A 13,405-nucleotide genomic window follows, 5' to 3' on the forward strand; every position below is an offset into this window, starting at 1 on the left:
GTCAGTAATCTGTCACTTAAACACAAGCATGCAGATAATTAGCTTGTTAGCGAAACATTTGGGAAAACACACCAACAACAATGACATTGCAAAGTTGCATTTCCCAGACTGAGACAAAGTTGCAGTGCTGCTGCAATTCAATAAAGCCGATTTCTGCTCGTGGTTTTTGAAAACGCCGGTTTATGAGACTACAATTCCAGTACAGACCGACATTTCAATAGCATCAACAATGTTGGGGGGGGTGTTTTAAAATGAAAGGAGTTGTAAGCACAATAGCAACGACAATAATAATAATGCAACAACATGCATAAGGCAAGAAACATTGCTAGGCTACCGATAGCCATTGCTAGGCTAGCGACTATGCTCCTTTTCCCCAAATTAACCGATAAAAACATTGGAGATTATCCTTCATGTCTAGCCAGCAACTACATGAGACATGACATGGCTAGTCAGGCTAGCAATAGAAATTAAGCACAATTACTCTTCATCTCCGATTAAAAACATTGAAAATATCGGCTATTACGAGGCAAACCGAGAGCCTCAAGCCTCAGAATACGACTGACCAATGAAAAACACAGAAAAAAAACAAGTTACGTTATGTCACTTCCACCATGTCCAGTCAGTGGAGCCTGCAGCCAGACCCTTCTCGATGCAGGAGCAGGTTATGATGAAAGGCGCAAGTGCTGATGTAGGCGCTGATGCAAGGCACAGGTGCTGATGTAGGAGCAGGTGCTGATGAAGACGAAGGTGCAGGTGGTAATGTAGGTGCTGATGCAGGAGCAGGTGGTTATGGAAGGCGTAGGTGCAGGTGCTGATGTTGGAGCAGGTGCTGATGTAGGAGCAGGTGGTAATGCAGGTGCTGATACAGGCGTAGGTGCTGATGCAGGTGCTGCTGAATGCACAGGTTCTGATGGAAGGTGTAGGTGCTGATGGAAGGTGCAGGTGCTGATGCAAGAACAGGTGGTGATGGAAGGTGCAGGTGGTGATGATATTTCCCAGCGTTCTTCCCCATATTCTGTCTTTTCATGGCAGCCTGGAAATCTCTGCGCAAAACATTGATGTGAATGTCCACCCCACCAAGCACGAGGTGCACTTCCTTCATGAGGACAGCATTGTGGAGGGCATCCAGAAGCATGTAGAGAGCAAACTGCTGGGCTCCAATGCATCACGTACCTACTTCACCCAGGTGTGACTAATGGCTGCAACCCATCTGCACTCATGGGAGCTAGATGTCAATCTTCAAAGGAAGGGTGTGCTAATGTGCCCCTGTATACAAATTATGCAGTGCGATTACATTCTCTGCTGATAAAGTGCATGTCATTGTCCCCATTTGAGCGATTATCAACATACAACACTCCTGAGTGATTAACTGCATGTACCAATCCTGAGTGTTTATTTTGTACTGGGGTTTATTTTTTCTGCATCTGACTTCAGACCACCCATTGCTGCCTTTTCCTTATCCAGCATTAAACTGCTCTTTCTGTCTTGACCCCCTCCATAAAGACCCTCCTCCCAGGCCTAGCCATCTCTGCTGCTGAAACCAAGCCCAGCATTTCTACCTCAGATCCGGTGGAGCGGGTCTACGCTCACCAGATGGTCCGAACAGACTTCCGGGCCCAGAAACTGGATGCATTCCTCCAGCCCAGCAGCAGGACAGCTGTTGCAGAGCCCACCACCACAGACAGGGACGAGACTGTAGCCAGGTCTCCTGCCAAGGACCAAGAAGAGTTGGATGTCGAAATTATGGCCATGGTGCAAGATGAGCGTTCTGTCTCAAAAGAGTTGAAAGATACCAGCCCAAGCCCTGCTGACACTTCCAGGTAACACCCATGGATCGCATTTTTTTCTGTCTCCAACATTCCGCAGGCACATTGTGGAGACAGGGTTACTGTATTTATGGTCTTCTGCATTTCCTGGTCCATTCAGCTGCAATTTAATATTCTGGTGATGCTGATGCTCAACATAAAGCTTAACAAAGCTTAAGAGAGCGCAGTTCCAGGCTAGCCGATGCAGCAGCTGCAATCGTGTGCATCTCCCACCAGGAAACACTCACGAGTCAGCCCTGAGGAGGAGCTGGAGGAGCTCACTGCGGCCTCCACCCCCAAGAAACGCAAGATCAAGTTGACGAGCGTGAAGGAGCTGCGGGCCGAGATCATGGAGCAGACGCACAAAGGTACTCAGGATGCTCGCTCAACTGCGTCTGTATCACATCAGCTCAGGATGTGTACCCCAAAAACGCAAACATAAAGGTTATGTCAGGTGGGTGCGAGTGAGAAAGTTGTAAGTCTAGGACATGCCGAGTGCCCTCGTCCCAGCAACGCATATAGGCTTATGCCACCGCTCGAGAGTGGCTGGATGCAATGGGCTCCTTCCTGTGGGGGTGGGGGTGGTTGTAGGTTTGGGCAGTGTGTCACAGATCACCACTGCATTGGCAACTTGTAGCAAGCTGCAAAGTGCCTGTAGGTTACTAGTGTTAGTGAGAAATTTACTGCGCTGCTCTCCTGCAGCTCCCCGTACTCAAGGATGTCACTTGCTTGACTCAGCAGCTCAACAGGTCTACATAGAACCTAGGTCTGTCTAAGATGTCATTGAACTTGTGTGTAAAATCGTGTATTTTTCTGCTTCAGTACAAAAACAGTTGAGTATTACTATGTGCATGCTGAGACCAGCAGTAGTGCTACAACACACAAAGCATGCTCACAGTGGTCTCAGCCAATAGCATGTCACCTTTTCAGAAGATGCTGACACCAGGGGAAGCACTTTAACCATAGCAACAGTAAGTGGTTATCTTCAGACCAAGTTGAAGGTGAACTTCCCGTGGGTACTTGGGAACTGTGTAGGTACTGCACTGTGTGTGGGAAGACACTGAGGCACAGGGTGCTTGCAGTGGGGTACAGTTAATGGCCCATTCCAAAGCTGGGCTGAAAAAGGCATGGTGGATAATACAAGTGCTAGAGCTCTAAAACCGTCTCTTTACTGAAGAAGTTGTTCATGTGTTCTAATTTAGGACATCATTGATAACTACAGTGTGTGCAGGGTTAATTTGCGCACCATGGAGGGTTGCAGTGACAGGATACATTCATGAGCTGTGAGGGGTTGTCCTCATTTGGTAAATGCGGGTTTATGGTGTGGCTGATTCAGAGCTGTGCATGTGTGCTTGCTGTCTCGCCTCAGGCCTGCAGGAGATGCTGCAGAACCACTCCTTTGTGGGCTGTGTTAACCCGCAGTGGTCCCTCATTCAGCACCTCACTAAACTCTACCTTCTCAACACCACTAAGCTCAGGTCAGAACACTCGACCACGGTGGACTGTAGATGATTATGTTCCTCCTTCCCATACCTTGTCAATTTAAAGGCTGTGCGTGTCTGATGGGAGTTCTGTAGTTGTAAGTGTTCATTCAGCAGTGTTCATGTTAGTCTAGCCAGTATAGTTTCAACATTGTAGATGGGGCCCAGTGTGTGATATCATGCAGATGCACAGAGGGCAAGGAAAAAATGTTTTCATTGTGGTTGTTTCTCTCAGTCAGGAGCTGTTTTACCAGATTTTGATCTATGACTTCGGCAACTTCGGTGTCTTGCGGTTATCGGTAAGTATCCTTATACTGTCGTTCATTACCATCGGTTAAGACTGGAGAGAGTAATATATAATGACATGTTCATTTCTGTATGGTAGTGAAACACTGAACCCAACCAAAGTAGGCGAATGTGGTTGTGTCGTGTGGGTGGTCAGTGAATCTGTTTAATTGACCATTGGTTGGTATTTCAAAAGTATGAAAGCTTCATTTAATAATATAGCTCACTATGGTTGTATTTCCTGTATTAATAGTGTAGATTAGTACAGCTGTATTGCCACTGTAGCTCAGTGTGACAGCATTAATACTGTAGTTCAGTACAGCTATACTTTCTATATTAATATTGTTGCTCAGTATGGTTATACTTCCTGTATTAATGCAGTAGCTCAGTATGGTTATATTAATGCTGTGGCTCAGTATGGCTGTACTTCCTGTATAATGCTTTAGGTCAGTATGATTGTACTTCTAGTTGTAATACAGTAGCTCTGTAAGGCTATATTAATGCTATAACTGAGTATGGCTATATTAATACTGTAACTCATTGTGGCTATGCTTCTTGTATTAATGCAGTAGCTCAGTATGGCTACATTAATGCTGGAGCTCATTATGGTTATGTTAATACTGTAACTCAGTATGAATATACTTGTATTAATGCTGTAGCTCAGTATGGTTATTATAATGCTGTGGCTCATTGTGGTTGTGTTAATGCTGGAATTCAGTGTGGCTATTCTTTATTAATGCTGTAGTTCAGCATTACTATACTTCTTGTATTAATCTCTGTATGGTCATCTCAGTGCTTTAGGTCATTATATTAGGGCTTCCCCCTAACAGTCGACCAAACGGTTACAATTTACATTCTACAATTTGGCATTTCGCAGACGCTTTTAAACCGACTTACAATTAGTGCATCAATCAGGTTTAGCTGACTTCCTCATAGGCAAAAGATCGCAGTAGGAATGCAAAATAATTATTTACAGTACCATGCTCCTGTATATCCTGCAACAATAAAACAGAAGTCTGCAAACAAAACCTGCAACATAGAGACAGGGTTAGTACAGAAGAGTTTTTTTTTTTTCTTCTTCATTTTATACCATGACACACAGATACATAACAGAAAGGTTACACAATAGGGGACAGGTGGATTCTGAAAAGTTGGGTTTTCAGGCTTATGTGGAAGATGGCGAGTGATTCTGCAGTTCTCATTGGGTGAGGAAGGTCATTCCACCACCGTGGAACAAGGGCAGAAAAAAGACGTGGCCAAGTGGAACAGCTGCCAGGTTCCCGAAGTGAGGGGACCGCCTGTTGGCCAGAGGAGGTTGAGCGGAGAGATCTGGTTGGAGTGTATGGAGTGATCAGAGACTGAAGGTAGGACGGGGCAGAGTCTCTTGTGGCCTGGTAAGCCAGTACCAGTGTCTTAAACTGGATGTGGGCTGCTACCGGAAGCCAGTGAAGTGCAGTGAGTAGTGGAATTGCATGAGAGTGTTTCGGGAGGTTGAATACTAGGCTTGCAGCAGCATTCTGAACCAGCTGAAGTGACCTAATAGCGCAGGCCGGTAAGCCAGCCAGTAAGGTGTTGCAGTAGTCAAGGCAGGAGATTGACAAGCAGTGCTTGAACTAGGAGCTGGGTTGCTTGTTGGGTAAGGAAAGGGCGGATCATCCTCATGTTGTAGAGGGAGAATCTGCAGGACCGGGTGACTGCCGCGATGTGGCTTGAAGGTCAGCTGGTCGTCCAGGGTCATGCCCAGGTTTTTGGCTGACCAGGAGGGGCTCACCACAGAACCCTCAATGGTGATCGGATCGTTGGGGAGTTCTTTGCTGGAAGAAAGAGAACCTCAGTCTTCTCCAGATTGAGCTTAAGATGGTTAGCGGACATCCAGGAGGCAATGTTGGCTAGGCGGGCTGCAATGCATGGCTGGACCTGAGAGTCGGAAGGGGAGAAAGAGAACAACAACTGTGTCATCTGCGTAGCAGTGGTAGGAAAGACCATGGGCAGAGATAACCTGTCCAAGTGATTTATTGTAAAGGGAGAAAAGGAGTGGGCTAATGCCGTGTTCTATTTGAACTGGGAAGTCGAAATTTCAACTAGAACGCCCCCTGAAGTCGGATTTCCGACCCGGAAAGTCAGAGGAACCTCACCAACCCCGACTTCAAAATCCAAGATGGCTGCTCTGGACATCAACAGTAGTGAAAGCTGTAGTATTATACCGTTTATTAGCACTTCTGTCTTATTTGTGTCTCATTAATTCAGTCGTACACACAGTACTGTCTAATGTCTATTTGTGGACATGTTGCTATGGTATCTGTATGCACAAAATACCGCATAATGCGTTATCAACTGGTATTGTGGCTAACAGTGGCAGGTCAGGGGTAGCTAGCTTAACAGTAGTTGTCACAACAGGTTGCTTGCAGTGTCTGTGGTAAAATTAAATATTTAGTTACAAGAGACGTGATGAGGCTGTATTAGTTTGATAGCTAAGTAGCTATTAGTAATATGACAGTTGAGCAAAGTGCGTGAAAGCCAAATTAGCTAGCTAGTAAGCTACCTAGGTTTATACATTCATTTTTTTATTGTAGCTAGCTATGTGTTTGTTTGCAAGGGGATATTTGTATTTTTCAGTGGAATGTGATAGTAGCTAGCTAGTTACGTTTATTGTTTTGTTTATATTATAGCTAGCTAGCTAGATTTGTGTTTGTAAGGTGGTATTTGTACTTTTCAGCTGAATGTGCAAGTAGCTAGCTAGCTAATTTGACTTTCACGCACTTTGCTAGCTAGCTCTCAAACAAATGCAACTTCATCATGTCTCTTCTAAACAAATAGTTAATTTTAACATATTATAACTTCTATGATGTTTTTGAGGTGGACCTCATATTTGTTTTGTAGTTGTCTATATTCCAAAAGAGCAAGCGCAACAAAGGTTTTCCCGGAGGTGTCCATCTTGGTTTTCTGACTTGTTGTACTGGAACGCGGTCAACTCGGGTGTGAAGTCATTCCCAGCTCCGACGTCCAACTTCTGAGGCAAATGGAATGCAGCACAAGTACGGAACCTTGTGGGACCCCGGTCTGGAAAGGGCGGGGGCAGGAGACCAATTCCCTCTAAGATACCTGATAGGAATGGTCAGACAGGTAGGATTCAAACCATGTGAGCGCAGATCCTGAGATGCCCATCCCAGCAAGGGATGAGAGAAGAATCTGGTGGTTCACAATGTCGAACGCAGCGGAGAGGTCAAGTAGTATGAGGACAGAGCTGAGTGACTTCACTCTGGCCAACTGAAGTGCTTCTGTGACTGCGAGGAGGGCAGTCTCAGTGGAGTGGCCGGCTTTGAATCCCGACTGGTTTGGGTCCAGGAGGTTATTCTGGAGGAGATAGGGAGAAAGTTGGTTATAGACTGCACATTCAAGGGTTTTGGAGAGAAGTGGTAGAAGAGATACTGGACGGTAGCTTCTGACATCAGCTGGATTTAAAGTGGGTTTCTTTAGCAGTGGCATGACTTGTGCCCTCTTCAGAACAGAGGGAACTATACCAGTAGACAGGGAGCTGTTGGTTAAGGAAGAAATAAAGGGAAGAGTATCCTCAGAGATGGACTGAAAGAGAGAGGAAGGGATAGGATCAAGAGGACAGGTAGTGGGACAGTGGGATTTTATTAGCTGTAGAACATCAGAGGCAGTTAGGGGGAGAAGAAGGTAGTGGGAGTGACAGCAGGTGTGGGATCTGAAATGGGAGGAGACGAGGGGAAAGAGTCGCAGATGTCTGTCTCTTTCTTCGAGATGAAGGTAAAAAAGTCATCAGCAGAAAGGAATGAGGGAGGAAGAGGGAGGAGAATGTAGAGAAGAGTTTGCGAGGGTTAGAGGAGGTGGAGTGGATCCTGGAGTGGAAGAAGGCAGACTTAGTGGAGGATAGATGAGAAGGAAATGAGAAGAGAGTGGAAATAGGATAGGTCATCTGGAGGTTTTGATTTCCGCCATCTCCTTTGAGCCGCACAAAGTTTGGCTCTGTCTGCACGAATGCAGTCAGTCAGCCAGAGACTGGGAGGGAACAGGCGAGCTGGTTTGGTAACAGGGGGACAGAGGGTGTCCAGGGAGGATGACAGTGCAGAGAGAACAGTAGAGGATTTCTCCTCAACAGAGAGAAGTGAGAAGGATTCAACAGAAGGAAGAGAAGAGCACACAGCAGAATAGAAGGCACTTGAGGAGAGGGTGCAAAGGTTGCATCGAGCTGACACTAACAGGGTGGGAGCAGAAGATTTGGGGGAGGATATGAGCGGGAGGGAGAAGGATAGGAAGTAGTCATCAGAGGTATGGAGAGGTATGACCGTGAGATCAGGAGTAGGGCAGCCTCTTTATGAAGATATGGTCCAGCTGGTTGCCAGCCTTGTGTGTTGGTGGCGACTCCACTAGGGTGAAGTCAAAGGACTGGAGGAGGGGGAGGAGACTAGCAGACAGTGGAGTTCAGCAGAAGATTGAAGTCCCCAAGCAGCAGAATGGGAGGGCCTTCCTCAGGGAAGGAGCTGAGGAGAGTGTCCAGTTCATCTGGAAACAACTGCAGAGGGCCTGGTGGATGATAGAGAACAGTCAGGGGTGGCTAATCACACCGGTGTGACTATACGTGCGGAAGGGTTAAATAACAAAATGAGAGAGGAGAGAGGAGGGGGCTGGTGGAGAGGGAGAGCCAACGAGAGATCCCGACTCAGACACAACTGATGAAAGTGCAAACTGCAGGGAGAGTGCAGTTGCAGGCAGGCAGAGACCGACTGAACCGGTGAAGAAGAAAAAGTAGCAAATATCAAATCTCGAGTCACTGTCAATTAGGGCTGTAGCTCAGTATGGTTATACTTCTTGTATTAATGCTGTAGGTCAGTAGGCTATATTAATGCTAGGGGTGGGAATCGCAGAGTAACTTCTGACTCCAGAAGGTGTCGGAAAATGCAGCCGTTGTGTTACATATTTTGCGGCAATTAGTCATTCAATTCAAGTCATGAGTTCATTCTGTATTTTACGTAAGATGTTTTCTGTATGGCCTCCATGTGTATTGAAATACAGTGGTTAGGCTAGATGAGAAGCTAGATCATGTACGCAGTGTTTCTCAGTCCTGTTCCTGGAGTCCCACAGTCCTGCGCATTTTCCATCTTTCCCTGCTCTGCCTACCTGACTGAACTCATCGGTGGCACTTTTGGTTAGCTGAGCACACCTGATTTATTCAAGGGCATGTTAATCACACTAATCAGGTGTGTTTGGGCCAAGAATAGACAGAAGATGTGCAGGACAGTGGGCCTCCAGGAGTAGGATTGAGAACACTGAGTAGCCCATTTCCCATTATCAGCTGTCTCCGTTATTTCTTGTAGGGACACGTTGATAACAAGCTCCTATATGTCATGAACTACCTGGATTGGCTTGTAATGGTTACATCGTTCAGTCTAGTTTCCGTATTAGAGCGCTTCACAACCCCACACCATCGGTATGAAACTGTTTTTAATGAATACGCCCTTTCTCGGGTCTCCATTGATGCGGTGATGGTGTGTGTGGACGATCGTGAGCATGAAGAGCCGTTTCCGATTCCAAGCCACAGTTCAGATTAGTTTTGAGGAGTTGGGAAGTTGGTTAAGCGTAAGGGAAGACACAAACCACGGAAAGCCCTAAGCATTACTGCTCATCCTTATTTACGCTGTAGGTCAGTATGGCCAGGGATGGCTGGTATAAACCTAACCTAACCTAAAACCTAACCTGGTATGACCTAACAGGGCTAAGCCCTTCCTATCTTCTACAATAAAGATGAGAAAATTATTGTTAAAAAACCTTATAACAGATTTTTTAAAAATTTTGGTGGAAGCAGCAACAGCACCAAATAGACACAAGAAAAACACAGGATATATCTGAATGGGCTTATTTTTACAGCCGAAACACAGTGGCATCAGCTTCCATTCATCTTCTGTGTCAAGTGAGTGACATTTGTTGTGGCACGCCCCCTTGATTTGCTGATTATTTGGGCTAAATTCATTCAGCCCAGTACCCGGAAGTCTCAGGCGGTCACGTGCCAGTTAATTTGAATGCCGTTTTTCATCGGAAACTATTGAGAAGTGTCCGAGAAAGTCATTTACTGTATCAGACTATATATTTGTCATTTAGAATACAAGTAACTGACATCTATTGACTGTCTGTTCTGCACATTTCTTCTAATAATCACATGATCACGGCAAAAGTAGAGTAGCTAAAAAAAAAGAGTGGCTGTCAATAGGTAGCTAGTTAAAAAAATATCAACCAACATTTGCTAGCTAGTATTGTCAAATAGCTATCAGTCAATCTAATGTAATGATATATTGAAGGCGTATTTTGTTGGCTAAAATAAGAGAGAATTTTGGACCTATCCCTCAAAGCTTTTAAAAATGGTAGCTAAATGACGGGAAATACTCCGTTAAATGAATCCCCGACTGTTCTTCAAATTTAACTAGCATGTTGAACATTAAAAAAATCACAATGATTCAACTTTTTACATTGTTGCTGGATATTTTTTGTTCGGATTATACCTCAACGAACGGCCAATGCTGCTTGTGACTAGCCACTATTCCAGCCTTTGGGACTTCATCCAAAAATCACTGGACTTCAGTGATATGGTTATTAACCTGTTTGCGTCCCAGAAAGGTCGTCGATGTGAGCTTCTCTTCAAATAAGGTAGGCCCAAGCCTATAGACCTCTTAAAAGACCATCACACACGTTTCCTTTAGCTTTCCTGTCTACATATTGCCTGTCTTTCTTCTATAATGACCGTTATTTTTGCTGTGGTTACCAAATTGTTTTATTCGGGACATGATGTTTGACATAATGTCTTGCAAAACGGTTGTGGTAAAAACAGTTGTAGTATCTATCGGCAGTTGTTACAGTTGGAACACGTTTTGTAGTGTATCCCTAGGTGGACCCTTTGCTGACATTGTAGGCTACATGACAGAGCATTCTGTTCTATCATGTAGCCTATCATTCCATTCTTGCATATTTTGTTTTTGTAAAAAAATGGCATGTGCCAATGTGTACAGAGAAAAAATAGTCAAATGGTGTGTATGTATGTATGTATGTGTGTGTGTGTGTGTGTGTGTGAGAGAGAGAGAGAAACAGAAAGAGAGAGAGAAAGACAGTTTTTTGGCATCAGGACATTCTTGTGGGTACTTCTAGTGTTGTTGTAGAGCGCTTGCTATAACAAGGTATATAGTGTTGTTGCTGTACCTTGGTACCTCGGATGTAATGCTGCTGTTGCTGCAGCATGAACTGTTGATGGGTATAATGCATTTGTTAGCCCACCCACCCAATATCACCACCAGCTGTCACTGAGTATGGCTATATTAATACTGTAGCTCAGTATGGCCATACTTCCTGTATTAATGCTGTAGCTCAGTATGGCTATATTAATACTGTAGCTCAGTATGGCTATGTTAATGCTGTAACTCAGTGTGGCTATACGTCCTGTATTAATGCTGTAGCTCAGTATAGTTATATTAATACTGTAGCTCAGTATGGCTATGTTAATGCAGTAAGTCAGTGTTGCTACACTTGTATTAATGTTGTAGCTCAATATGGCTATACTTGTATTAATTCAGTAGCTTTGTATGGCTGTATTAAGGCTGTAGCTCAGTATGGCTATACCTGTGTTACTGCAGTACCTCTGTATGTATATATTAATGCTGTAGCACAGTATGGCTGTACTTCCTTTATTAATGCGGTAGCTCTGTATGGCTATTTTAATGCTGTAGGTCAGAATGCCTATACTTGTATTAATGTAGTAGCTTTGTATGGCTGTATTAAGGCTGTAGCTCACTATGGCTATACTTGTCTTAATGCTGTAGCTCTTTAGCAAATCATAACTCCAGAAGGAAGCTCAGCAACAACATTTTTTTTGTCAGATCATCTTCAGATACATAAGGATATGGTAAAAATATGAAAATGATTAACTGCTCACATGGTCAAATGAGGACTTGAAAATAGGCAATTTTGAGGAAATTTGAAAATCGATCACATTTCAAAAAATTATTGATACTCTTATAACAGTAATAAATGTGGTTACTGCATACACATGGCCTAATATGTCATAAATTACAGGAAAAAACTCTGAGTGCTTTGTCTGGCATACTGTTTGAGTGAGAAGCTCTCAAAGGTGTCGTTTTGTTACATTTTGAATTTTTGGCCATTTTCAGAGCCTTGTAGGAGGAAAAGTACATAAGATACACCTGATCTGATTACATTTTTGTATTCTACAGAAAAAGTTAGCCCTCGTCTCAAAGTTTCAAAGCTGTACATGCCATATCAAAGGAGCTATGAATGTCGGACGTTGGACCGAAAGGCTTGTTTGGCAAAATGCATAAAATTTGTTAAAATTTCAAAGTACTATAGTTTCAAAACTATTAGAGATACAGACCTAATATTTGGGATTTCTCCGTAAGTTTGGTATAGGAGCACCTGTGAATTTTTTTCAGGGGAATCTGAGAGGGTGACCTGGGACCCTCTGGGTGATTTGATATGGAATGACCCCTTAATGCTGTAGGTCAGTATGGCTATATTAATGCTGTAGCTCAGTATAGTTATTTTAATACTGTAGCTCATTATGGCTATACTTCCTGTATTAGTGCTGTAGCTCGGTGGGGCTATACTTCTGGTATTAATGCAGTAATTCTGTATGAATATATTAATGCAGTAGCTCAGTATGGTTCTTTAGCGTCAGCTGTGTCATGTTGCAGACTCCAGCTCCGATCTTTGACCTGGCAATGCTAGCCCTGGATTCAGCAGAGAGTGGATGGTCAGAAGAGGACGGGCCCAAGGAGGGCTTGGCCAAATACATTGTTGACTTTCTCAAGAAAAAGGCTGAGATGCTGGAGGACTACTTCTCCTTGGAGATTGACCAGGTGAGCTCTGTAACACCCGTGTGCCAGGGCCTGGCTGTGGATGGTCAGTGGTGTGACTAGGAGGCAATGTATCTGATGGCAGTAAGAAATTCTATATCATACCCTCAGATGTCTACGTCTGAACCTAAAATGTATGTAGCATTAATCATAAAAAAAGACACATGTATACAAAACATTTGTGAAATGTTTGACGTTTATATTTGGTTGAACTCTTGTACACAAAATTGACTTCTCCTACGTCTGTCTTACACATGACAGTTATTTTGTTTGGGCTATCTGTGCAACAATATTACAACGGTGCTTGCTCACAGCCGTGGGTTGGATGTGTTGTTGAGTTAATGCCTGCATTAACTGTGATAGCTTAACACCTGCAAGCTCATGCATTTTAAAACGCTCTTTGAGTTTGAGCTGTGTTTGAGCAACCACTGCACTGTATCCAACTATCCACTATTCTTTAATAATTTCAATTGCATCAGGGCTGAGGCTGAATTGATAGACAGCAAATACATATTTGCAATCTGAGTTTGCTGCCAAGATTTATGAGGTAGTTCCTTCTCATCCATCCACTGTCGGTGATGGATGGGCAGTGTTAAACCTTGAGAGTTTAATAGCTGCAGCTGTTATGACCCCGGTCTAGGGTCAGAGATCGTAACTAAAATGGTGAGTGGAGTATCCCTTCTCCTGTCCCCAGCACTAACCACGATAGTGACAATTCCGCAAAAAGGAAAATATTTTTATTAGCAACACAGTTAGTAAAATCAAAACCGACAACTTCCGGAAGGGGAAATGCCAAAATAACAAACAGAAAAACACTACTACGTAATTGGTTTAAGCATCTTCTAACCTAACAACAAAAAGTAAAATAAACAACAGAAAACTTACCCTCCCTAACTAAACATAAACAGGGGAAAACATAGAGATCAAACAAAAAGAATACAGTTTCCTCCCTGTCTCC

General features: G+C 43.9%; 1 protein-coding gene across 2 annotated transcripts in view; it reads left to right on the forward strand.

Annotated features, from left to right (window-relative positions):
- mlh1 (mutL homolog 1, colon cancer, nonpolyposis type 2 (E. coli)) overlaps positions 1–13,405 on the forward strand; it is a 30,176-nt gene that overhangs the window by 7,844 nt on the left and 8,927 nt on the right. For both annotated transcript variants that reach the window (XM_036538328.1, XM_036538329.1), the window contains 6 exons: positions 1,033–1,186; positions 1,504–1,820; positions 2,043–2,173; positions 3,175–3,283; positions 3,522–3,585; positions 12,286–12,450. In XM_036538328.1, the coding sequence (XP_036394221.1) occupies positions 1,033–1,186; positions 1,504–1,820; positions 2,043–2,173; positions 3,175–3,283; positions 3,522–3,585; positions 12,286–12,450 (940 nt within the window). The remainder of the gene's footprint in view (positions 1–1,032; positions 1,187–1,503; positions 1,821–2,042; positions 2,174–3,174; positions 3,284–3,521; positions 3,586–12,285; positions 12,451–13,405) is intronic.

Source organism: Megalops cyprinoides, chromosome 10 (genome assembly GCF_013368585.1).
Source record: "Megalops cyprinoides isolate fMegCyp1 chromosome 10, fMegCyp1.pri, whole genome shotgun sequence".
Lineage (NCBI taxonomy): Eukaryota > Metazoa > Chordata > Actinopteri > Elopiformes > Megalopidae > Megalops > Megalops cyprinoides.